Source organism: Cetorhinus maximus, chromosome 10 (assembly GCF_964194155.1).
Source record: "Cetorhinus maximus chromosome 10, sCetMax3.hap1.1, whole genome shotgun sequence".
Lineage (NCBI taxonomy): Eukaryota > Metazoa > Chordata > Chondrichthyes > Lamniformes > Cetorhinidae > Cetorhinus > Cetorhinus maximus.
In genome coordinates, this window is record NC_135888.1 from 53,808,240 (window position 1) to 53,835,523 (window position 27,284).

The following is a 27,284-nucleotide window of genomic DNA, read 5'->3' on the forward strand; positions in this document are numbered from 1 at the left end:
TGGAGGCAGGTTGCCTCACACCCTTTAAAAAGTACCTGGATGAGCACTGGGCATGTCATAACATTCAAGGCTATGGGCCAAGTGCTGGTAAATGGGATTAGATAGGTAGGTCAGGTGTTTCTGACGTGTTGGTGCAGACTCAATGGGCCGAAGGGTGTCTTCTGCACTGTGATTCTGTGATTCTGTGATAGCGTCATTACAGAACAGAATGAGACCTTTTGACCCATCGAGTCCATGCTGGCTCTCTGTAGAGCAATCTAGTCAGTCCCATTCACCCACTCATCCCATATCCCTGCAAGCTTAGTTCCCTCAAGCGCCCATTCCATTTTCTTTTGAAATCATTCATCCCATCCACTTCCACCACCCTCACAGGCAGTGAGTTCCAGGTCATTCCCACTCGCTGCATAAAAAAGATCTTCCTCACATTCCCCCTGGAACTCTTGCCCAAAGCTTAAAACTGTATCCCCTTGTATCATCAGCTAATGGGAACAACATTCCTTTGTCAGCATGATCTAAACCTATTCTAAATCTAAAGCTAAACATGCAGATTTATTTCCTTCAAGTCCCCATCCAATTTCCTTTTGAAATTGTTGATTGTTTCTGCTTCCACCATCCTTGTGGGCAGCAGATTCTAGGTCATTACCACTTGCTGTGTAAAAAAGTTCTTCCTCACATTCCCCCTGCATTTCTTATCCAAAATCTTAAATCTGTGTCCCTTCAGCTAATGGGAACAGATTTTCCTTGTCTACCTTATCCAAACCTGTCATAATCTTGTACGGTTCTATCAAATCTCACCTAAATCTCCTTTGCTCCAAGGAGAACAACCCCAGCCTCTCCAAACTAACCTTGTAATTAAAATCCCTCATCCCTGGAAACATTCAGGCCAATTTCCTCTGCACCCTCTCTAGGACCCTCACATTCTTCCTGAAGTCTGGTGACAAGAACTAGACTCAATAGTCCAGTCGGGGCCTAACCAGAGCTTTATAAAGGTTCAGTATAACTTCCTTGCTGCTTTACTCAATGCACCCATTTATGAAGCCCATATGCTTCTTGAACCACTCTCTCAATGTGTCCTGCCACCTTCACTCCTAGTTCTCCCTCTTTCTGTACACTTTTTAGAAGTATGCCATTTAGCCTATATTATTTATATTATTTAGCCTCTCCTGACCCCTTCTGACAAAATGCATCACCTCAGACGTCTCTATATTAAATTCCATTTACCTTCTGCATACTTCTATTTCCTCCTGTATACAGACCAGCATTTTGATTATTTTCTATATCTGTTCATGATATTTTAATTAATTATGTACCTGAATGCCCAAGTCACTTTGGATCCCCACTGATTTTAGCTCTTCACCATTTAGAATGTAACTTGTTCTATCCTTTTTTGGTCCAAAGTGGATGATATCACATTTCCTGACTGCTGACTGCTCTGCCATGCCTTAACTTTTACAAACTATTTATTATAAGTAAGTTAACTTACCAGTTCCTCAGTAATCAGATACTTCCTTTGTACTGAAGTAAGAACCAAATACTGGAGGCTGAAAAAGGCAGAAAAAGAAAGGATCACCGCCACCCCCTCCTTACCGAACTCCCTCACTCACCAAACTCACAGCTGCTCACTCTGTCAAGCCGCAGTCAGCGCAAGTTGTACTGAGAGCCCTGTATTTATATCTGCAGCAAGTGCCACTGGCTGCAGAAGTTTGAGCTCAGGGCTTCAGAACTCGAGCAGCAGCTGGAGTCACTGTGGTGCATTCATGAGGTAGAGAACTAATAGATAGCACATTGAAGGAGGTGGTCACACCGCAGGTTAGGAGCATGCAGGCAGAGAGGGAATGGGTGACCACCAGGCAGTCTAATAGAACCAGGCAGGTACTGCAGGAGTCCGCTGAGTCGAGATCACTCACTAACTGGTTATCCATTTTGGATACTGGTGAAGGCGATGGTTCCTCAGAGGGGCGCAGAAGAATCCAAGTCCGTGGCACCATGGATGGCTCAGCTGCACAGGAGGGGAGGAAGAAGAGTGGAAAGGCAACATTGATAGGAGATTCATTAGCTAGGGAATGGACAAGCAATTCTGCGGCTGTAGACGTGACTCCAGGATGGCATGTTGCCTCCCTGGTGCCAGGTTCAGGATGTCACAAAGCGACTGCCAGACATCCTTCTGAGGGAAGGTGAACAGCCTGAGGTCATGGTCCACATAGGTACCAACGACATAGGTAGGAAGATGAATGAAGTCTTGAAAGCAATTTTTAAGAAGCTGTGAAAAGAAATTAAAAAGCAGGGCCTCAAAAGCAGTAATCTCAGGATTAATCCCTAGTGAGCATAGGAATAGGAGGATTAATCGATTAAACATGTGGCTGGAGAATTGATGTATGAGGGAGGGCAGCAGATTTTGAAGCATTGGGACCGGTCCTGGGGGCAGATGGGACCTGTACAAGAAGGACAGGTTACACCTTAACAGGACTGGGACTAATATCCTTGTGGGGAAATTTGCTAGTGCTGTTGGGGAGGGTTTAAACCAGATTGGCAGGGGGATGGGAACCTGAGAGGGAGCTCAGATTGAAGGGAAGCAAAACTGGTAACAGGAAGTAGGAAGCAAAATTAGAAGGCAGATGAAGTGAAGGCAAGCACCAAAAGGATGAAAATGTGGAATAATGTTAAAAAGACAAAGTTAAGGGCACTTCACCTGAATGCACGCAGCACTCACAGCAAGGTAGAAGATTTGAAGGCACAAATAGAGGTAAATGGGTATGATTTAATGGCCATTACAGTGGCGGGGAACTGAATATTCAGAGATATTCATCAAATAGGGAGGATAGGCTGAGGGGAAACGAGATGGGGTAGTACTGTTAATAAGGGACGAGATCAGCACATTAGTTAGTGATGATCTTAGATCGAAGGATCAAGACGTCGAATCAGTTTGGGTGGAGCTAAGAAAAGCAAGGGGCTGCAAAAATTGGTGGGAGTTCTTTATAGGTCACCAAACTGTAATGGTATAATTGGGCACAGTATAAATCAGAAAATTAGAGCTGCATGTAACATGGGTAAAACAATAATACTGGGCAACTTCAATTTACATATAGACCGGATAAACCTAATTAGCATGAATGTCAGGGAGGATGATTTCCTGGAGTGTGTAAAAGATGGGTTTCTGGAGCAGCATATTGAGGAACCAATTAGGGGTTGGGCTATTTTAGAATTAGTATTATGTAATGAGAAAGGGCTAATTAATAACCTTGCTGTGAAGGAGCCTTTAAGCAATAATAACCATAATATGATAGAATTTTACATTAAGTTTGAAAGTGATATAGATCATTCTGAAATTAGCTTCTTAAGTCTGAACAAAGGAATTTATGAAGATATGAGGGGTAAGTTGGCTATGGTGGATTGGGAAAATACACTAAAAAATTGACAGTAGATAGGCAATGGCTAGTATTTAAAGAAGTATTAGATGGTCTACAACAAATATACATTCCCCTAAGACACAATAACCCAACAGGAAAGGTGACACAACAGTGGCTAATGAAATAAGTTAAAGATTGCATTAAACAAAAGGAAATGGCTTATAAGGTTGCCAGAAAAAGTGGTGAGCATGAGAATTGGGAGCAATTTAAAATCCAGCAAAAGAGGACCAAGAAACTGATAAAGAAAGAGAAAAGAGAATATGAATGCAAGCTGGTGAGAAACATAAAGGTGGATTGTAAAAGCTTCTTTAGGTATGTGAAAAGGAAAAGTTTAACCAGGCCAAATGTGGGTCCATTACGGGTGGAGACAGGAGAAGTTATAATGGAAAATAGGGAAATGGCGGAGAAACTAAACAATTACCTTGTGCCTGTCTTCACAGAGGAAGACACAGAAAATCTCACAGAAATACCAGGGAACCAAGGGGTTTGTGAAAATGAGGAACTGAAAGAAATTAGTATTAATAAAGAGGTAGTACTCAAAAAATGAATCAGATTGAAGGTTGATAAATCCCCTGGATCTGATGAGCTACACCCCACAGTGTTGAAGGATATGGCGATAGAGATAATAGATGTATTGGTGGTCATCTTTCAAAATTCTGTAAGTTCTGGAAAGTAACAAATGTAACCCCACTATTTAAGAAGGGAGGGAGAGAAAATGGAGAACTACAGACCTATTAGTTTTGTCAATTGTAGAAAAAATGTTAGAATCTATTATAAAGGATGTAATAACTAGACACCATGAAAATAATGATATGATTGGGCAAAGTCCACATGGATTTATGAAAGGGAAATCATGTTTGACAATCCTGTTGGAGTTTTTTGAGGATGTTACCTGTAGCATAGATAAAGGAGAACCAGTGGACGTGGTATATTTGGATTTTCAGAAGGCTTTCGATAAGGTCCCACACAGAAGGTTAGTAAACAAAGTGAGAGCACATGGGATTGGGGGTAATATACTGCTATGGATTGAGAATTGGTTAACAGACAGAAAACAGAGAGTAGGAATAAGTGGGTCATTCTCAGGATGGCAGGCTTTTACTAATGGGGTATCGCAAGGATCAGTGCTAGGTCCAGAGCTGTTCACAATCTATATAAATGATTTGGATGTGGGGACAAAATGTAATATTTCCAAATTTGCTGATGACACAAAACTTGTGGGAATGCGAGTTATGAAGAGGATGCTAGGGAGGCTTCAAGGGGATTTAGCCAGGCTAAGACAGAGAAGCTCAGTGAATGGGCAAGAACATGGCAGATGGAATAAAGTGTGAAGTTATCCACTTTGGTAGAAAAAACAGAAAGGCAGAGTATTTCTTAAATGGTGAGAGATTAGGAAGTGTTGGTGTCCAAAGGGACCTGGGTGTCCTTGTTCTTGAGTCACTGAAAGTTAGCATGCAGATGCAGCAAGCAATTAGGAAGGCGAGTGGTATGTTGGCCTTAATCGCAAAGGGATTTGAGTAAAGAAGTAAAGTTGTCAGGCTACAATTGTATAAGCTTTGGCAAGACTGCACCTGGGGTATTGTGTACAGTTTTGGCCCCCTTCTCTAAGGAGGAATATATTTGCCATAGAGGAGTGCAATGGAGGTTCACCAGGCTGATTCCTGGGATGGTGGGATTGTCTTATGAGGACAGATTGATGAAACTGGGTCTATATTCTCTAGAGTTGCAAAGAATGAGAGGTGATCTCATTGGAGCCTGCAAAATTCTTACAGAGTGTGACAGGATAGATGCTGATAGGATGTTTCCCATGGCTGTTAAGATGAGAACCAGGGGACACAGTCTCAGAATAAGGGGCAGGTCATTTAAGACTGAGATGAGAAGGGATTTCTTCACTCAGAGGGTGGTGAATCTTTGGAATTCTCCACCCCAGAGGGCTGTGGAAGCTCAATCATTGAGTATGTTCAAGTCAGAAATCAATAGGTTTCTGGATATAAATAACATCAAGGGTATGGGAATAGTACAAGAAAATGGCATTGAGGTAGATGATCAGTTGTAATCTAATTGAATGGTGGTGCAGGCCTTGACAGGCCAAATGGCCTACTCCTGCTCCTATTTCCTATGTTTCTAACCCCTCTTTCACACATCACTCCTTCAGCCAAATGTTCACCTCCCTAATCTGCTTATCTATCTGCCTTTTTGAACGTGATTTGGGTAATAATACATAGATAATAACCTTTGAGTTTCTGTCCTTTAATTTAGCCCCTAGACCCTGACAGTAATGAAACGGGACCTCTTGTCTACCCTTTCCTGTTTTGTTGGTCCCAACATGAACTACAATGACTAGATCCTCCCCCTTCCTTGCCAATATCCTTTCAAGCTGCTTTGAGATGCTCCTTACCCTGGCACTAGGTAGGCAACAAACCATCAGAATTCTCATTCCTGCTTACTATGGATGCTACCTGCACCCCTAATTATTGAATCCTCTACAACCACCTCATAGGTTTTCCCTCCTCCTGTTCTAAGGTGCCATGGCCCACATTCTGCCTGTACTTCCAACAATCTTAATCCTTATCCTCACAGATAGCGGAATGGGAAAGGATAACTGGTGATCCCATTGCACCTCAAGTGATGGATGCTCCATTTAGCTTCTGCGGCAAGTGTTGAATCAGTGGCCAGGCAGTTTTAGTGAGTCACACCCCAGCGCAGCAACAATTCAGGGAAACAATCTCACTCCATCTGAATTTGGGGAAACTTGTCAAAAAATTTCACGGGCGTCAGATTGAATAATTGAATGAAATTTTTTCTGTTTGAAGGACCTTTGCAATTCAAGCAGATTTCTAACCTTGCCCATTCCTCACTGGGTCATAATTCATTCTATCTTGCTCTGCTATATTTCCTCACACTTTCCTCTAAAGGGCACAAGATTGTTGCTGTCAGGAGGTGCTAGCTACCTAAGAAAGTGTCTAGAGTGGACTGAATAATGATAGTCTGATATGCTGTCATTGTGTTCCTGTACACAGAGGGCAATGTTAGTGCCTCAATCAGATCTCATCTGTAACTTATAATGAATTCTTCCACATGCTTTCTTTGAGTGCTTCCAACTCCAAAATACCTTTCCAAGTCATTACATCATCTGAAATTAACTTATTCAGCACCATTTAAAATCTGGCCTGTCTCTCATACACACTCTCCTTTTGTTAACTTTTTTAAACTCTCATCTAAAAAAGTGGATCCACAAAAGATGATTATTTGCAATCCCTCTTTCTCCCCTCCCTCAGTTTCCTCTCTCAATTTCCCCTTCCTAAGTCTCCACTCCCTCAGCTTCCCTTCCCTCAGTCTCCCCACCCTCAATTTCCCCTTCCTAGTTATCCACTCCCTCAGTTTCCCCTCTCTTAGTCTCCCCTCCCTCAAACTCCTCTCCCTCAGTCTCCTCTCCCTCAATCTCCCTTTCCCAAGTCTCCACTCCATCAGTTTCCCCATCCTCAGTCTTCTCTCCCTCATTCTCTCACCTCTCAGTTTCCTCTCTTTCAATTTCCCTTCCCTAAGTCTCCACTCCCTCAGTTTCCCCTCCCTCAGTCTCCTCTTCCTAAATCTCCACTCCATTAGTTTCCCCTCCCTTAGTCTGTCCTCCCTCATTCAATACACAAGATTTGAAAAACGAGTTTCACATCACCTAACCGCTGGTTCTCAAAGGGCTATGTCTTTTTACTGACTCTTTTTCAACCTGTATGCTGGGTCTTGTCCTTTGACCGAGGGTTTTCAATGTAAAAAAACATTATAATGGATTGGCAATACGGAGAGACTTGTGTGCTCTTTAACTGTGAAAAAACATTGTAACACCTCAATCCAACCTGCTTTTAGAACATCGTGGGGTTAAAATCGAACATAAACATTCAGGAAATGTGTAAATGGCGCACAGCCCCTATCGCCTATATTGTCCATGACCAATTTCACTATAAGTTAATTAAGTTGTTGTTGCCTGCACTCCTCCTGAATTCACAGCATTTAAAGAGTACATTCTCTCTGGTTCTCTGCTAATCAGAAATCTCCTTTATCTTTCTCCAACCATAGTGGGTGTAGTTTGTTAAAAAGCTGTGCAGATTCCAACACAAATGGATTTGGGTAAAAGAATGATTCATTATCTTCATATCTCATGTAACGTGTTCGCTGACAGGAGGTTCTTGGATCAGTGTTTCCGCATTCCAAAATGTCACTGTCAAAATCAGGCAAATATCAGGAGCGACATTTATGATCAATAACAGGCAGCCAAATTGCAAATCCACTTAAACATATGGAGCTGTGTTTATGTCTAAGAGTGGCAAGCTGTAAAATAGGTCACATCTCCAAAGTAGATTGAGTGACTGTCACTGCTAATGAGTCATGCTTGGCAGCTCTTTGTTTATACTTATACATGTCCAATAAATTTTCATTTTCTATACAGATAGAAGCTATACACCAGTGTGCCAGATAGTAAAACAAATCCTACTATCACTGCTTGTCAATATACATGATACAATGGTGGCAATTGAAGGCAGCTCACCATCACCTTCTCAAGAGCAATTAGGGACGGGCAATAAATGCTGGTCTAGCCAGCAGCGCCCACACGCCATGAATGAATTTTTAAAAATTATCTTCGGGTCTGTCCTCCCTGACATCTCAGCTAGCAAAAGACACATTTTGGTTTGCAAAGAGGTCCTATTTTGCTGCACCTTATTGTTAGACATTAAAGCAAACAGAAGATTTGCATTTCTAGATAGTCTGTATGTGTGCAAATTGCCTACAGAATTTCCTGCATTAAAACAGTGACTACACTTCAAAAAGTACTTTATTGGCTCTTAGGGACGGCCTGAGGCCAAGAAAGGTGCTATATAAATGCAAGTTCTTTCTTTCTGCAGCACCTCAAATCTTGCTTAGAAGAAAAGGCAGGTTGGGGGCTTGCACAAACATGTAGCTCAATGCCATTCTTGAAATGGCCACTCAGGAATGGTTTTCCCTCCCTGTCTGTCCATGGAGAAATGGCTGGACTCCATTCAGTTCCTCGGTTGTGATTCCGAACACACAGGAGGTGGGAATCAAGAACCATGAGCCCACATCTGCCTGTGCAGAGGCACTTCAGATCAGCAAAGCTCTGCTCCAGAAAATAGCTCCTTGCGATTCTAACAAAACTGCTCCAATGTCCTCAGAATACCATTAACGTGCTCTAACTGTCAATTTTTAAATTCAACACAATTAACATTTATAATGTAGTTGCTAGCATTTTGAGACTGGCGACCACAGAATTGTTTGAAATACTCTGTGGCTCTCAACTCAATTGTCATTGCCAAGATCCAGTTGTGCACAAGATTGCAAGTGGTAGTGCCCAGGGATCTAAGGAGAGTGAGACTGTCTCCTCCAGAGGACCCCTGCACTGTTCATTCCTGAGGCCAGCCTGTGACCTTATCCAGAGCTATACTATCACTTCCAAGTCCCAATCAACCTTTTCACAGAAATGCAAAAGTGGCAGTACAGTTGCTCGTAGGTCTGCACTCTAACTAGTCATTGAATCTATAGAGCGCATGATTGTTGTGTAATCCTAACATATTCTTGCACTGTATCACTTGGCAACATGTGATACATTCTCACTCCATGAGTCATGGATGGGCTTACGGATCTAATGAGTTGATCCAAATACACAATAGGAAACAAAAGTTAATCTCACTTGTGTTTTTGAAATATCAGAATTGGTTCCAGACTTTGTCACAATTGGGGTAAGTGGAATATTTCACTGTTCATGACAAAACCTTGTAAAACTTGGGGGTAAACTGACTTTTGTAATGTAAAGAAAGAAACAGAGGATACAAATGCAATAATTCATATAAGGTGTTATAAATTCTGAGAATTCACCACATGCTCTGGTGACATTAATTAAAATTGGATTGTCAATGATTGGAGTTGTCAGGCTGCTTTGGGGATTGAAGGTTCCAAATGGTGTGGACATGCAGGGTAATAAACAAAGGAGTAGCTGACCATTATGACTGTATGGTGACACCAAAAACATTGATATTGCTGTGCTCCCATTGGGTGAGGTTCCTCATTAGGAGCTTCTGACTGGAAAATTTACTCACACAACACACATGTGCTAAGTTATTTTCACAAAGGATGAGTTAGTTGCGAATGGGTTATAGAATGCTGGAAGGAAGTGTGGAAGGTCATACGTAATCGTATTCAGGCATTGGGTGGATAAAGGACTGAGTCAAACACAGCTCCAAAAATGGAAAGACAACCAACGTGAAGCTGGTTTTGTTTAAATTTGTTAACTGGTTCCCCTCAAATAGTCCTAAATATACTGGAAGATACTTGATATTATTTAATTTTTAAAAAATTCATTCATGGGATGTGGGTTTCGCTGGCTGGGCCAGCATTTATTGCCCATCCCTAATTGCCCTTGAGAAGGTGGTGGTGAGCTGCCTTCTTGAACCGCTGCAGTCCCTGTGGTGTAGGTAAACCCTCAGTGCTGTTAGGGAGAGATAATGTATCCTGTTCTGAATCTTACATCTAACTCGCAGATCATGGCAATGTTTACCCATAGTCTGGGGTCTGAGGCACACTTGTGATATTGAGCTACTATATTAGCCTGTATATTTCAGGCCGTTGCTTTTAATGGACAATGAAGTCCCATACAGTGCTGCTGTGACTGAGTGTCACAATCCCAAATTCTACGCATTTTGTTTTGGTGAAGCTGTGGCTATTTAAGGTCAAAAGTCTCATTGGTATTCCAGAGACACAGAGTGAGGTCAATTTGGGGACTGTAGGTCAGAAACAAGGATGTTATGTTTGGCTTTCTTTCTCTTTTTTTGATTGCTAAGTTCAGTCAGAAGCTTTAGACATCCTGACTCCTGTGTCAGTGATATATTATCTTTTGAAACAAAAGCAAAATACTGCGGATGCTGGAGACCTGAAATAAAAACAGAAAATTCTGGAAAACCTCAGCAGGTCAGGCAATATCTGTGGAGTTAACGTTTCAGGTGTGTGACCCTTCATGTAGGGTCATCCATCATGGTAGATCTGCAATACTGTATTAGTGGTTATGTTAAATTTGTATAAAACCTTGGTTCTAGTACACTTGGAATAATGTTTACAGGCCTGGTGGTGGAGACCAACAGAGACCAACAGAGGGAAGGCTAACACATGGATGGGAAGAAATCTTGATGTCAGAGAGTGTGGGAGGGTGTTAGGTACCCAATAGATATTGTGCTGTCAGTCACAGGTCCTGTCTCCGTATTATAAAGAGGATATTGAAGTACTGGCATAGGTTTTCAAAAGATTTTCAAGGATGATATCCAAAGTGAGAGTTTAGAACTATCAGGAAAGACTAAATGGGCAGAGGCACATTTTTCTAGAAAAGTGAAAAAGACCGAGGGGTAACCAAATGGAGATTTTTAAGTTTACTGTTACAATTATAAGGTGCTCCATGTGGGAAGCCAGGGAATTTCCAGTGCCTGGGACCAGCATGTGTGCAGGAAGTGTGTCCAGCTGCAGCTCCTGGAAGCTCAGGTTTCAGAGCTGGAACAGCGGCTGGGGACACTGTGGAGCATCCGCGATTCCGAGAGCATCGTGGATAGCACATTTAGAGAGGTGGTCACACCGCAGATGAAGGGACTCGAGGAAGGAAGGGAATGGGTGACCACCAGGCAGTCCAAGAGAAACAGGCAGGTAGTTCAGGAGTCCCCTGGGGTCCCACTCGCAAATCGGTATTTCGTTTTGGAGGCTGATGAGGGCACTGGTTCCCCCAGGGAGTGCAGACAGAGCCAAGCTTCTGGCACCACAAACAGCCTGTCTGTACAGGAGGGGAAGAAGAGAGGAAGAGCAATAGTAATAGGGGATTCTATAGTCAAGGGAACAGATAGGCACTACTGTGGTCGTCAACGTGACTCCAGGATGGTGTGTTGCCCCCCCCTGCTGCCAGGGTCTGGGATGTCACTGAACAGCTGCAGGGCATCCTGAAGGGGAAGGGTGATAAGGCAGAGGTCATGGTACATGTTGATACCAATGACATAGATAGAAAGAGGGATGAGGTCTTGCATCAAGAATTCAGGGAGTTAGGCAGTAGACCAAAAAGCAAGACCTCTCAGGTTATAATCTCTGGATTACTCGCAGTGCCACATGCTAGCAAGCTCAGAAATAGGATAATAACGCAGATGAATACGTGGCTTAAGAGTTGGTGCAGGAGGGAGGGTTTTAGATTCCTGGATCACTGGGGCCGTTTCTGGGGAAGGTGGGACCTGTACAAACGGGACGGTCTACATCTGAACCAGGGCGGGACTAACATCCTTGTGGGTAGGTTTGCTAGTGCTTTTGGGATCAATGTTTGATAAGCATCGGACACAGCGGTTCCGATGGTGATTGGAAGATTTGGGCCAATATATTTTGGGACTGTAGCTTTAAATTTAGGATAAATGAAGGGGGTCATGTGACTGTTCTGCAGCCTGTCTAACAGGAAGCCTGGATCATTTGATTGTTAGAGATTAAGGGAAGGCTTAGGTTGCTGGTAAGAAGGTGCAAGAGACAATGGCAGCAGTCTCTGAGTTTACAATGAATAGGCTCTGAGTCTCCCAAAGTCCCAGAAAGATGTTGTTGGTATCATGTTGTGAGCAGCTGTGATGTAATCAGTCCATTTACTTCTGAGATGAAAATGAGTTGTGATCAAAGATAACTGATTAGCATTTCTACCTAAATAGATGGTTAATATGTTTCACATTGCCATGGGGAAGAGGGCAGAGTAAGCCATTTTTGAGATTAGGTTACATGTTTCTCCACAAATCAATGAATATGACAAATAGGCAGACAGCAGGGGTTCTGTGTGGTCGGCAGAGAGAAAAAGCTGTTCAACTTCGTGAGCTGATACAGGAGGGAGATGGTCTCTAGTCAAAGAGACAGCAAACAGCCTTTTATGGCTTCCAGGAGATTTGTTCTGGCATAGCCAGAGGGAAGGAGAATTATCAGATTTAAGGAATCCAAAATTTAAATCCAGGTGGTGGAGACTGACAGAGGGAAGGCTAACACATGGATGGGAAGGAACCTTGATGTCAGAGAGTGTGGGGGGGGTGTTAAATACCTGATAGATATTGTGCTCTCAGTAACTCTTCTTCACATTCACACAGTTCCATGGATCACCACTCCACCTCGTGATGTGTACAATGTTACAGGCAACGATATTATCTTTGGCTGTGAGGTGTCGGCATATCCCATGGCTCTTGTGGAATGGAGGAAGAAAGGAAATGATAACTTCCTGCCGGGGGATGACGCTCATATCTCTATCCAGGTAAAGACTCTGTTGCTATAGGCCGGGCTGTTAATTTGGTAACATGTTTTGAATATCCCTGAAAAGAGAGACAGGTTGCTGAAGCTTTTTCTCTTGCACTTATCAGGACAAATGCAAGAATTCCAAATTTCAAACAATCACAACAATTTACGGTACAGGAGAAAAGGGTGTTGATTGTTTCACAAGTCGACTCTGCCTGGCCAGGGCATTGCCATATAGAAAGCACCAGGAAACTATAGGCCCCCTATGCTTCTGGTTTGAGGAATTCCCACACAGGACAAAATGTGTCATGTTCCCTCTTTTATTTCTTTCTCCAGGCACGAGGTGGGCCAGAACGATATGGTATCACAGGGTGGTTGCAGATTCAGGGACTGAAGAAGTCTGATGAGGGAATCTATACCTGTTATACAAGGAACAAGTATGGAGAAGCATTCGCATCTGCAAGTTTGAGTGTCTACGATCCCGGTAAGACAAAGAAACATCATTCTCACTAAAATCTTAAACTTCCTTGTCACTGGTAGATCTAGCTCTAGGGTTTCCCTGTAGATCATTGCTATCCAAATTAGAACGTGAGCACAAGAACTGATAACTACCCCTTGATTCTCTTTTTTTTGAAAATGATATGCTTCAATCACAAAGTTAAACTTAAACAAAACCAATTATATAGGTATGGTAGGAAAACTGGCTAACTGATTGGGTAAATAGACTAAAAGTTATTTTGGTAAATAAACAGTGGGAAGCATTTAAAGAAACAATTCAAAATGTTCAATAAAAATATATCCCATTTAAAAAAAAACTCAGCAAGAAAGATCCATCCATGACTTTCTAAGGAGATTAAGGATAGTATTGGATTAAGAAGAGGCTTATAATGTTGCAAAAAATAGTAGTAAATCTCAGGATTGGGAGTGTTTTAGAAACCAGTAAAGGGCCACCAAAATATTAATAAAAAGGGGAAAAACTAGCATATGAGAGTAAACTAGCCAGGAATATAAAAACTGATTGTAAGAGCTTTTATAAGTATGTTAAAAGGCAAAGAGTAGCTAAAATAAATGTTGGTCCCTTAGGAGGAGAAACAGGGGAAATTATCATAGAGAGTGAGTTGGAGACATTTTTTTTTATCTGTCTTCACAGTAGAAGGCAGAAGTTACATACCAGAAATAGAGGGTAACCTAGGGGTTAATAAGTGTGAGGAAATTTAGATAATTAATATCAACAGAAAAAAAGTACTGGAGAAGCTTAAGGGGCTAAAATCCAACAAATCCCCAAGACCTGATGGCCTACATCTTAGGGTTCTAAAAGAGATAACTGCAGAGTAGTGGATGTGCTGGCTATGATTTTCCAAAATTCCATAGATTTGGGACTGGTCCCAGCAGATTGGAAGTTAGCAAATGTGACACTGCTATTCAAGAAAGGAGGGAAAGAGCAAACAGGAAACTATAGACTAGTTAGCCTGACATCAGGCATTGGGAAAGTGCTGGAATCTATTAAGGAAGTCTTAACAATGCACCTACAAAAGCATAGTATAATTAGAAAAAAAATGTGGTTTTACAAAAGGGATATACTGTTTGACAAATTTATCAGAGTTTATTGAGGATGTAACTGGTAGGGTAGATAAAGGGGAACCACCAGATGTAATATACTTGGATTTCCAAAAGGGATTTGATGAAGTGCCACATAAAGGTTAATGCACAAGATAAGGGCTCATGACATTCAGGGTGATATATTAACATGGATAGAGGATTAGTTAATGGACAGGAAGCACAAGTGGGGATAAATGAGGCATTTTCAAGTTAGTATGCTGTGACTAGTGGAGTGCTGCAAAAATCAGTGCTTAGGCAATTTATATTAATGACTTAGATTAAGTGACAGGGAGTAACATATCTAAATTTTCTGATGATACAAAGTTAGGTGGGAATGCAAGCTGAGGAGGACACAAAGGCTGCAAAAAGATATAGATAGGTTAAGTGAGTGGGTAACGTCACTGTAGAGGATGCAAATAATATCCCAGAAATAATTGTGAGTCAGGAGGTGAAAGGGAGGGAGGAACTTAAAACAATTACAATCATTAGTGAAAGAGTACTAAGAAAATTATTAGAATTAAAAGCTAACAAGTCCCCAGGTCCTGATGGATTTCATCCTAGGGTCTTAAAAGAAGTGGCTGCTGAAATACACATTGGCTTTAATTTTCCAAGATTCCCTAGATTCTGGAAAGTTCCCATCATATTGGAAAGTAGCAAATGTGACTCCTCTTTTGAAGAAAGGAGGGAAACAGAAAGCAGGAAACTTCAGGCCCGTTAGCTTAACTACTGTCATAGGGAAATCATTGGAATTTATTATTAAGGAGGTTATAGTGGGGCACTTAGAAAATCTCAATGCAATCAGGCAGAGTCAACATGGTTTTGTGAAAGGTAAATCATGTTTGACTAATTTATTGGAGTTCTTTGAGGAAGTAACAAGCAACATGGATAAAGGGGAACCTGGAGATGTGCTGTACTTAGATTTCCAGAAGGCATTTAACAAGGTGCCACCTCAAAAGTTCTACGCAAAATAAGAGTGTGGGGGGTGGGAGTAACACATTACCATGGATAGAGGATTGGTTTGCTAAAAGGAAACAGAGTGGGCATAAATGGGTCACTTTCAGGTTGAAAACATGTGACAAGTAGAATGCCACAGGGATCAGTTCTGGTGCCTCAGCTTTTTACAATTTATATCAATAACTTGGATGAAGGGGAGAAACCTTTAGTTACTAAATTTGCTGATGACTCAAAGATAGGTAGGAACGTAAGTTGTGAAGAGGACATAAGAAGTCTGAAAAGGGACATAGGTTAAGTGAATGAGCAAAAATTTGACAGATGGAATATAAGGTGGGAAAATGTGAACTTGCTTACTTTGAAGGGAAGAATAGAAAAGCAGCATATTATTTAAATGAAGGGAGATTGCAGAACTCAGGTACAGAGGAATCTGGGTGTCCTGGTACATGAATCACAAAGTTAATATGCAGGTACAGCAAGTGATGAGGAAGGCAAATGGAATATTGTCATTTATTGCAAGTGGAATGGAATACAAAAGTAGGGATGTTTTGCTACAGTTGTACAGGACATTGGTGAGACCACATGTGGAGCACTGTGTACAGTTTTGGCCTCATTTAAGAAAGGATATAAAAGCATTAGAAGCAGTTCACTTGACTGACAGCTGGGAGGGAAGCTTATCTTATGAGGAAAGGTTGGACAGGCTGGGCCTGTATCCATTGGAGTTTAGAGGACTGAGGGGTGATCTTATTGAAACATATAAGATCCTGAGAGGACTTGACAAGGTTGGTGCTGAAGGAATGTTTCTTTGTGGCAGAGACTAGAACTAGGGAACACAGTTTAAAAATAAGGGGTCTCCTATTTCCGACAAAGAAGAGATTTTTTTTCCCTGAGGGTCGTGAGTCTTTGGAACTCTCTTTGCCCCAAAAGCAGTGGAGGCAAGATAATTAAATATTTTTAAGGCCTAGGTAGGTGGAGTCTTCCCTAACAAGGGAGTCAAAGGTTATCGGGGGTAAGTGGGAATATGGAGTTGAGGCCACAATCAGACCAATCATGATCTTATTGAATGGTGGAGCAGACTTTAGGGGCCAAATGGCCTACTCCAGTTCCTAATTCATATGTTTGTTTGCAACAAAGTGGCTGGTGGAATGTAATGTGGGGAAAAGTGAGGTTATTCATTTTGACCGTAAGAATAGAAAAGCAGAATATTTTTAAAAATGCGTGAATCTTGTAAATGTTGATGTTTAGAGGGACTTGGGTATACTTGTACAAGGAACACAAAGTTAGCATGCAGTTAGGAAAGGAAGTGACATGTTCACCTTTACTGCAAGGGGATTGCGTCCAAGAATGAGGAAGTTTTGCTACAATTGTACGGGGCTTTGGTAAGACCGCACTTAGAATACTGTGTGCAATTTTGCTCCCCGTATTTAAGGAAGGATACACTTGCATTGGAGGTGGCACAGTGAATGTTCACTAGGATGGTCCCTTGGGTGAGACAATTGTCCTATGATGAGAGGCTGAGTAAATTGAGTCTATATTCCATGGAGTTTAGAAGACTGAGAGGTGATCTCATTGAAACATTCAAGATTATAAGGGGCTTGACAGAGTACATACTGAGAAGTTGGGCCGGATTTTTTCAGAACCATTTAAAAATGGCAGGCCGGACCCAGTTCCAGGATTCCCATCCCCATTCCTGATGCCCCGCTTTTTGCTCGCACAGATAACAAGCCTGCACCCTGCACTCCTGACCTGACCGGCTAAATTACAAGGATAGGCATCTTCTAGCCCCCTGTAATTTTCATGGAGTCAGGCCAGCTTTCCACAACTCATGGTTCGCGGATCTCATAGGAGTTGTGATCCATTGTCTGGGTTTGGTATGTTCAAAAGGTCTTACTCATGTCCACCATGCGCCTCATGCCCCTTCCATGCCAACTCATTTATTATGCTCTTTTTGGATGCTTGGTTGAGAGTCCAGGCTTCCATAAAAGGATTAGCTCTGTTGAAACCGGTGTGAAGAAATGGAAACTTTGCTTGATTGGCACCTTATATGATGGTATAATAAGCTACTTTTTCTGTGATCTCTGTCAATGGCTCAATGTTTATTTGCACAAGTACTTAATAACTTATGCTATTTAATACTTCAGAGGTTTGGTTGAATGACACTTTTACAGGGTTGTAGCAACAGCAGTTTTTTTTAAGAAAATTATGAATGGGCAGATTTTCTAAGCAACTGCACACATGCAACTATTACTATAGAGGTCATTGGTTCTGTACAGCGTGTATACTGGGCGAATGGGCATGGAAGTGCCATGAGTTGGCATAGAGTGTATGAGGGGTCATGGGGGTGGGTGGGAGGACATGGGTTAGCATAGCGGGGTATGAAGGGCATGGAGATGTCATGGAGTTGTTAGGGGTGTGAGGCAGTATGATGGGTGAGGGCTAGAGAGCCTAAGGAAACAATTGGGACAAAGTCCCAGAGAACTGAGGCAAGCCTTTGAACCAGGCTGCCTCAGCACTTGGCTGCTCGTGGTTGCCTCTGACCTGCTTCCAGGGGTGCCAGGCCCAACTCTATCCCGTTCCCCCAGCCCTGGAGCGAAAATTGGGTCTGACAGAGCATTTTATACCAAGGCGGGTCTGCCAAGTTGGGAAATTTACTGATGCGAGTTACCTGCCTCTGTAGCAAAATGCTGGCTTATTGTTCCCCTTGGTGGGGGAATCTAGAAATTGTGGACAGTTTCAGGATAAGCGGCTAATTATTTAGGACTAAGAAGAGCAGAAATTTCTTTACTCAAAGAGTTGTAAATCTTTGGAATTCTCAATGCCATAGGATTGTGGATGTTCCATTATTGAATACATTTAAGACTAAGATAGACAGATTTCTGGTGTCTCAGAAAATCTCAGGAGTTGCAGCCTAAGAACAGCCATGATCACATTGAATGGCAGAGCAGCTCAAGGGGCTGCATGATCTTCTCTTGCTTCTATTTCTAACGTTCTTATTAAAAAAATTCTATCAATCTCAATTTTTAAATTAACAATTAACCTGGCATCAACTGCAGTTTGAGAAAGAGAGTTCCAAACTTCTACCACCCTTTGTATGTAGAACTTTTCCTAACATCACTTCTCTAATTTTTAGACTATGCCCCTGGTCCTAAACTTACCAGCCAGCAGAAATAGTTCCTCTCTGTCTGCCTTATCAGTTCTCCTGAATATGAAAATTTTGATCAAATCATCCCTCAAGCCTTCCAAATCCTAGGGAATACAACCTTAGTTTGCACAATTTCTCCTCACATTTTAACCCTTCTAGTTCAACTATCATTCTAGTAAATCTATACTGCACTACCTCCCCCCGCCACCCCCAAGACAAATATATCCTTCTTAAGGTGTGTTGCTGGTGACTGATGCACTGTTCAGGTGGTTTTATTCATTTCTGGATGGATGAGGCCAGCCAGGCTGAGTGAGCCAGAGGCTTTGCTGCAATTGCTGGGTTCCCCTGTATCCAGGGTGCCATCGACTGCACACGTGGCCATCAAGGCATCAGCGGGTGAGCCGGGTGCCTTCGTCAACAGGAAGGGCTTCCACTTGATGAAAGTCCAGATAGTTTGTGACCACAAGATGCAGATTCTACAAGTCTGTGCAAGGTACCCTTGCTGCTCCCACGACGCCTACATCCTGACACTCAGGTGCCGAGGTTGTTCATGGCTCCAGCCCGATTAGATGGATGGCTGCTGGGTGATGAGGGCTATCCATTAAAAAGGTGGCTTATGATGCCTCTCCAGCACCCAAGAACAGAGGCAGAGCGGATGTCGCTTATAGTGGTTGCATGCTGAGCTCTCCACAATTTGGCTTTGGCAAGGGGGGACCCACTGGAGGAAGAGGATCTTGAGGCAGCTCCACAGGCTGCACGTGATGACTCCAGTGGTGGATCAGAAGAGAAGCCCAGGGAAGAACATGGTGAGGACCTGGAGGCAGACCTTTGGAACCTTCAGGGAGGCAGAGACACCTGGGAGGCCTTGATTCAACACTCCTTCAGCCAGGCTGCCAAGGTATGGCTTTCACCTCAAGCCAAGGGCTCCTTACCGGATGTTTGAAATGACCTGTTCCATTGAACCCAAAGCCCACTCAGTACCTGTGCAATAAAGTTTAGGGCCACTCACGTGCAGCATGATATACTGGCGTACCCTGCACCTACAAAACAAGTGAAGCATACTCAGGCCATTAACACAATAGCAAATTTTATATCATGTTAGCACTCACATCAGATGAACATAACACGATAAGGTATTACTGGCCACATCAGTAAATATATTAACAAAACATGGCAGAACAGAAGATCAAGTCCTTCTTGTGCTCACGGTGCCTTAAACTTGTGTTTGTGAGTGCTGCGTCTGGTTGCTGCCCCCACCACCCTCCACACTCCCCTCCCCCTCGCTGGCAGCGGCACTGGAGACAGCTGCTGCCTCTGCTGTCTTGTTGGCCTTGATGACCTTGGCGGTCGTCCTCTGGCCAGTGAAGTCTGTGCAGGCCCTGCCTGGGAGGGAGAGTCCAGTCTGGCTGGGCAGTCCTCATCATCACAGCCTCATCAGATAGTCACTTGCAGAGGGGCGGAGGAGCTACTTCCGTGATCCGGAGCGCCCTGAGAGGAGCCCACAGAGACGACAAGCAGCTCATGCGCCAACCTGAGGTTGGCCTGAACTTCCCTGCTTGCCATTGATGGACAGGCACCCAGCAGAGATACTAGGTGTTTCATGCATCTCTCAGACTGGCAGAGGCATTCTGAGGTCATTGCCTGTGTGAGGTCTTGCAGGTCTGAGCACAACCCCAGGAACCCCTGATTCTGTTCCCAGAGCTTCCTGTCCATGAGATTCACCACTCTCTCAATGGAGAAGGCAGTGTGCTCGGTGCTGAGGGTCATAACAGTATGGAATCCTTCATGACATAGATCATGGCATGCAAACCCTCAGCAATCTGCGTCAGATCCTCCTGCACATCCAGCACCTGCTGCCTAACGGACAACTCCAGAGGCTCATCATCTGCCTCAGACTCAGCATGGTCCTGGTCCTAAGCAATCCTCCAACTGCTGGTACCCTGGGCACTCTCTGCCTCCGCCTGCTCCTCGTGCTAGCGTGCTGTGCCCTCACCACTGTGCACCGACATTGTAGCTGATGATCTAATGCCCATTGAGGTGTTGGTAGCTGCACTGGTGCCTGGTGCAGAGAGGGGGTGTGATGCAGGTGCATCTGACAGCCACTGGTCCTCCAGCGTCAAGGGTGGTTCATTGGGTTCCTGCAATTATTTGCTGGATGGCAATTCTAGGGGAGAGAAATGATGTCATTAGTATTAGTCATCACACTGTCACTGGGCATGCTTGGCGGGCTGGTGAGACAATAGAGATCTGCAACATTGGTCCATCATCCTTCAATGAAGAATGGAGATTCCAGGTTTGAGGTTTCCATTACAGATGAGACAACATGTCAATGCTTACACACTCCGACACTCTTACATCTGTGCACTGCACTCTTACCTTCGTCAGAGACCCCTACCTCTCCATGACTGGCTGACCGAGGTGGGCATCAGCATCCCAACTCCAAGGCATCCATCTCATTCCTCCTCAATATGAGCAGGTTTGGGAGGCCTCCGCCTGTCCTTGACCTCTCGATGTTGTTATGGTTTCTCTTCTCCTGAAAGGACAGAGGAGCATTGGTTAGTCCACTATCTACCTGTAGCGCCATTGCAGCCTGGCCAACTCTACCTGAGGAACACCTTGCAGAGCACATCTGAGTCTTGGCCCTCAACCCGCACAGCAATCAGGCCAAGCAGCCAAAGCTCACTGCCTTGGCTGGCGCCGATGTCATTGACAGTTGGCACACAGACTCTAACACCCCCTGAGCACCATGGCGGGTGGGGGGGGCCTTTAATGCTTTCCAACACAGACTCATGCCAACTCAGCGCTAACCCTTGTCGAATACAGCAAATTGTTGAACCTTTTACTGCACTGCACCCATGTGCACCACACAACATCATGGCTGCTGACCTGGGCTGCCACCTTTGCCAATACCTTCTTGGTCAGGCGTGGTGGCCTCCTCATGCCATCCCTGGGGATGAGGATATCCCGCCTGACACTGACCTCCTCCATGAGGATTCCCAGGCATTCATCCGAGAACCAGGGTGGGGGGCGAGTGCCCACAGGACTTGTCCTTGCGCCTGATTTGCCCAGCAGGTGCAGATGCCACTGCAGCTCAAAAAAATGTTTTGTCAAACAACTCCAAAGCTACAATGTGTCCCCAGGCAGCTTTCATGAAGCAGCCTCTGCTGCTTTTAAATCCCCCACTGGTTCATCATTGGACCCGGCGCCCAACAGGCTCCCGCCCCGCTTGATCCTTCCAAACACTGAGCAGTTGCATTTCACACTGGTCAGCCCTTAATTGGCCACCCAGCATGAAATCAGGTTGGAAACGCGATCTCGCCCAGGAAGAGATGTCCGCTGCTGGGTCCGCCCACTTGGTGTGCACGCCAAGCGTGAAATTCAAGCCTGGCTTTCAATTCCAGATTTTATTAGTTGAATTGAAGTGTGAGGTGATACACTTTGGAAGGAGTAATTTGACAAGGAAGTATTCAATGAACAGCATGACACTAGGAAGTTCTGAGGAACAAAGGGACGTTGGCGTGTGTGTCCATAGATCTCTGAAGGCGAAGGGGCATGTTAGTGGGGTGGTGAAAAAGGCATATGGGACACTTGCCTTTATCAATCGAGGCATAGATTACAAAAGTAGGGAGGTCATGTTGGAGTTGTATAGAACCTTGGTGAGGCCACAGCTGGAGTACTGTGTGCAGTTCTGGTCGCCACATTATAGGAAGGATGTGATTGCACTGGAGGGGGTGCAGAGGAGATTCACCAGGATGTTGCCTGGGATGAAACATTTAAGTTTTGAAGAGAGGCTGGATAGACTTGGGTTATTTTCGTTGGAGCAGAGAAGACTGAGGGGCGACCTGATCGAGGTGTACAAGATTATGAGGGGCATGGACAGAGTGGATAGGGAGCAGCTGTTCCACTTAATTGAAGGGTCAGTCACAAGTGGGCATAAGTTCAAGGTGAGGGGCAGGAGGTTTAGGGGGGGATGTGAGGAAAAACTTTTTAACACAGAGGGTGGTGTCAGTCTGGAATGCACTGCCTGGGAGGGTGGTGGAGGTGGGTTGCCTCACATCCTTTAAAAAGTACCTGGATGAGCACTTGGCACGTCATAACATTCAAGGCTATGGGCCAAGTGCTGGTAAATGGGATTAGATCGGTCAGGTGTTTCTGACGTGTCGGTGCAGACTCGATGGGCCGAAGGGCCTCTTCTGCACTGAGATTCTGTGAATTTAAATCCCACCATCTGCCATTGTGGGATTTGAACCCATGGCCCCAGAGCATTAGCCTGGGCCTCTAGATTATTAGTCCAGGGACCACAACTATACCATTGTCTCCCCTACTGCTTATAGTATCACAGTCACAGTATCACACCATCTTTACAGTGTAGAAGGAGGTCATTCAGCCCATTAAGTCTGTACTGGCTCTCTGAAAGAGCATTCCACCTAGCTCCACTCCCCTGTCTTATCCCCATAACCTTACACATTCTCTCTTTTCAGGTAGCAATCCAATTCCCTTTTGAATACCTCGATCAAACCTGCCTCTGCCACCCTTTCAGAAGTTTGTTCCAGACTCCAACCACTCCCTGCATGAAAAAAATGTTCCTCAAATGATATTAACTCCTTTTGACAATTATTTTGAATCTGCGACCTCTCTTTCTTGATGTTCTCAAGTGGGAACAGTTTTTCACTATTTACTCCAAATATGTTGTAACCAGTGTTTTATATAGCAGCAGGATCACATCTACCCACTTGCTATTTCCCCACAGCCCTGCAAATGTATCCTTTTTCCACTATAGATCAATTAACTTTTGGAAGTTATTATTGAATCTGTGTCCATCGCTCCCTCAGGGCATGCATTCCAGATTATAACAACTCTCTGCATTAAAAAAAAATCCTCATCTCCCCTCTGGTTAATTATCTTACATCTCCCTCATCTGGTTACTAATACACCTGCCAGTAGAAACAGTTTTTCCTTATTTATTCCATCAAAGCTCTTCATAATTTTGAACATCTATATTAGGTCTCTGCTTAACCTTCTCTGTGCTAAGGAAAACAATCCCAGCTTCCCTAGTCTGTCCAGATAACTGAAGTCCTGTGCCATTCTGATAAATCTCATCTGCATCCTTTTCAATTTATAAAGTATATATTCGTCACCGTGTCAGCTTGGCCGAATTGTTGGCACTATTGCTTCCAAGTCCGCAGGTTATTCAGCTCATACCTGAGGCTGAGACTACAGTGTAGTACAATGCTACATTGTAAGATGCGCTGTCATGTATTAAACTGGGGTCCCATCTCCCATCAGCTCTGTGAAAGCATTCATTGGCTTGTGGTTTGAGGATTGTGCTGTGACAACTTGGTTATCTCATTAACAACAGTTATTACACTGCAGAAGGTATATATTTAACCTGCTGCACGGGTATAAGACTGGAATTGCAAATCAGCTTCCTTTAATAACTATTCCAAAATGGAACATGAAATTGAGTGCTGGCATCTGATCAACATCATCAGTTTTACACCTGAGTGGCAAGTTGAAAAGAAGCACTCTAAAGAGATTAAAGACAATAGCCTCAATTTTAACTCTTGGAGGCAGGACGTACCCAATGCTTTCCTGTCCCAATCTGGCTGCCTGCAATTTTAAATTTCAGGCAACAAGGACATCTTGTCTTGCCCCTAGCCAGTGAGTTCCTCATTAGGTATGAAGATCATACTCACATGGTGTCACTGGGGCCCAGTCAGTTTTACTGTCAGAGCAAACTTGCCAGGTGACTCAGAGTACCTAAAGAGGTCCAGAAAGGTGAGTTTTATTAATTGTTATTAGTTTCATTATGGTCCAGGAGTGACAGAAATGTGCCTCTGAGCCCCACTATGAAACCCTGGGCCTCCTCTGCCACCTTAGCCGCCCCACCTCTCCTTCAATGAGATTCCCTCCTCTGAGACTTAACTGACTGCTAGGTTCACAGCAGCAGCCTGCTGCCATGTGAATTCCCACTCTCATCACTGGTCAAGCAGTGATAAGGCCCGGGAGTTTAAACCACACTGGGCCTTGGCATTAAATCTATTGCTCTCCACAGCCCCTCATGCACAAATCCCATCTTGAGTTAATATCAGGGCCTATATAAATACAATGTCTTTCTCTGTAGTCTCACATATGGGTTTAATGCATGTGTGATTTTAACCCACAGATTCACCATTAGCAGTGGAAATGAGTATGAAAGGCAAAGGTAGAAAATATATCACAAATGAAGAGGAAGATGAAGAGGATTATGACGATGAAGATGATGCTTATGACGTCTCGGGTGACTACGAATACTGAAAAATGTAAAGTGGAGCACAGTTATCCAAGTATTAACTATTTGATAGTAATGCGTGGCCTTTGAGTAAAACATTGAGCTGTATATAGTTTAAACACTGGCATTCAAAAGTACCTTTAGATCATTTTACTGTCTGCAATTTTGTAAAACACATATAATTTTTAAATGTTTCACTTATAGTCCTTAGTGATATGCTGTACTTTACTTTCCTGCTGGACTGTACATTGTGTATTAGTAAACTTGCCTCCGCTTTTGTGATGCCTATGTAAATCAACAGATGAAAACCTTCACAATTAAAAAAAATTAATTAGTTGGGACCATCATCTGTGACAGCCCAAGAGCTAAAGGGAGGATAAAATGACAAGAAGCCTTTTAGGTCTTTAACCCAGCTTTACGCTTTCATGGACTCTACACACCCATTTATTCTCCTTTGACAGTCCATGCACCTTCTACCATTATCAGAGCCTCTACTCACTGATTTTACCTCCTCCCACAGCTAATGCACATACTACACTATCATGGACGCTACACAATGATTTAATCTCTTTCCATAGTCCTAGGCAGGGGGATGGGATCCTGAGAGGAGGTTCAGCAGGGGGAGAGGCACAGCCAAAATTAGAAGAGAGAGCAAGTAAGTCTGGAAGGCATAGAAATTATACGCCAGTTAAGGCACAAGGGTGTTTGGCAAGGTTGGATGGTATTTATTTTAATGCAAGGAGTCTGATGAATAAGGCAGATGAGTTAAGGGCACAAATAAACACATAGAAATGTGATATCATTGCTGTCACAAAGACATGGTTGAGAGAGGGGCAGGATTGGCAGGTCAGTATTCCAGGGTATAGGGTCTTCAGGTGAGGCAGGGAAGGAGGTAAAGGAGGAGGGGGTATCATAATATTGATCAAGGAATCAATTGCAACAGTAAGGAGGAATGACACCTTAGAAGGCTCCTCAAATGAAGCCATATGGGTAGAACTAAAAAACAAAAAAGGAGCAATCACATTGCTGGGAATGTACCATAGACTCCCAAACAGTCAGAGAGAAATAGAAGAGCAGGTATGTAGGCAAATTTCAGAGAAGTGTAAAAATAATAGGGTAGGAATAGTGGGGGATTTCAATTTCCCCAACATTAACTGGGCTAGTCATAGTGTGATAGGTTTAGAGGGAGCGGAAATTTTAAAATGCATCCAGGAGAGCTTTTTAAGCCTGCGCGTAGAAGGTCCTACAAGAGAGCGGGTGGTCCTGGACTTAATTTTAGGGAATGAAGCCAGGCAAGTGGTAGAGGTATCAGTGGGGGCGCATTTTGCAGATAGTGATCATAACTCTGTTAGATTCAAGGTTGTTATGGAAAAGGACAAGGATGGGCCAGAAATCAGAGTTCTAAATTGGGGGAATGCTGATATTAATAAGATCAGATATGATTTTCCAGAGTGGACTGGGAGCAGCTACTTTTAGCTAAATCTGCGTCAGAGCATTGGGACTCATTCAAGAAGAAAATAGGGAGAGTACAGGGCTAACATATTCCAGTAAAGACAAAGGGTGGGACCAACAAACCCCAGGGAACCCTGTATGTCAAGGGATATAAGTGATTGGATAAAGAGAAAAAGGGAGGGTTATGGTGGATACCAAGGGCTCAAAACAGCAGAAACCCTTGAGGAGTATAGAATGTGTAGGGGGGGAACTTAAAAAGGAAATTAGGGGAGCAAAAAGGGGGCATGAAAAAACATTGGCAGGTAAAATAAAGGAAAATCCAAAATTATTTTACAAGTACATTAAGAGTAAGAGGATAACTAGGGAAAGAGTAGGGCCCATTAAGGACCATAGTGGCAATTTGTGTGTGGAGCCGGAAGACGTAGGTAGGGTTCTAAATGAATACTTTGCATTGGTGTTCACAAACGAGAAGGACAATGTGAGTATGAAAATCGGGCAGAAGGACTGTGATATAATTGAAGAAACTAGCATAGAAAGGGAGGAGATTCTAAGTGGTCTGGCAGGCTTAAAAGTAGATAAATCACCAGGCTCGGATGAAACGTATCCCAGGCTGTTGAGTGAGGCAAGGGAGGGGATAGCAGGGGTACTGGCAATAATTTGTAATACCTCACTGGCCACAGGAGAGGTGCCAGAGAACTGGAGGACAGCCAGTGTGGTACTGTTATTCAAGAAGGGAGGAAGGAATAAACCAGGGAACTGCAGGCCAGTCAGACTAGCCTCAGTGGTGGGGAAACTAATGAAAGCAATTCTGAGGGACAGAATTAATCTACACTTGGGAGAGGCAGGGATTAATCAAGGATAGTCAGCATGGTTTTGTTAAAGGGAGGTCATGTCTGACCAATTTGATTGAATTTGTCGAAGAGGTGACCAGGTGCGTAGATGAGGGCAATGACTTTGACATAGTCTATTTGGACTTCAGCAAGGCTTTTGATATTGTCCTGCATGGGACACTGATAACACAGGTAAGAGCCCATGGGATCCAAGGCAATTTGGCAAATTGGATCCAGAATTGGCTGAGTGGCAGGAAGCAGAGGGTGATGGTTAAGGGGTGTTTTTGTGACTGGATGCCTGTGTCCAGTGGGGTTCCACAGGGATTGGTGTTGAGTTCCTTGCTGTTTGTAGT

General features: G+C 43.6%; 1 protein-coding gene across 3 annotated transcripts in view; it reads left to right on the forward strand.

Annotated features, from left to right (window-relative positions):
• The window catches only part of LOC144685698 (kazal-type serine protease inhibitor domain-containing protein 1-like), a 38,014-nt gene extending 13,031 nt beyond the window's left edge, over positions 1-24,983 (forward strand). For all 3 annotated transcript variants that reach the window (XM_078550493.1, XM_078550494.1, XM_078550492.1), the window contains exons 3-5: positions 12,545-12,705; positions 13,023-13,170; positions 24,545-24,983. In XM_078550493.1, the coding sequence (XP_078406619.1) occupies positions 12,545-12,705; positions 13,023-13,170; positions 24,545-24,675 (440 nt within the window). In that variant the 3' untranslated portion in view covers positions 24,676-24,983. The remainder of the gene's footprint in view (positions 1-12,544; positions 12,706-13,022; positions 13,171-24,544) is intronic.
• Positions 24,984-27,284: the final 2,301 nt, after the last annotated feature.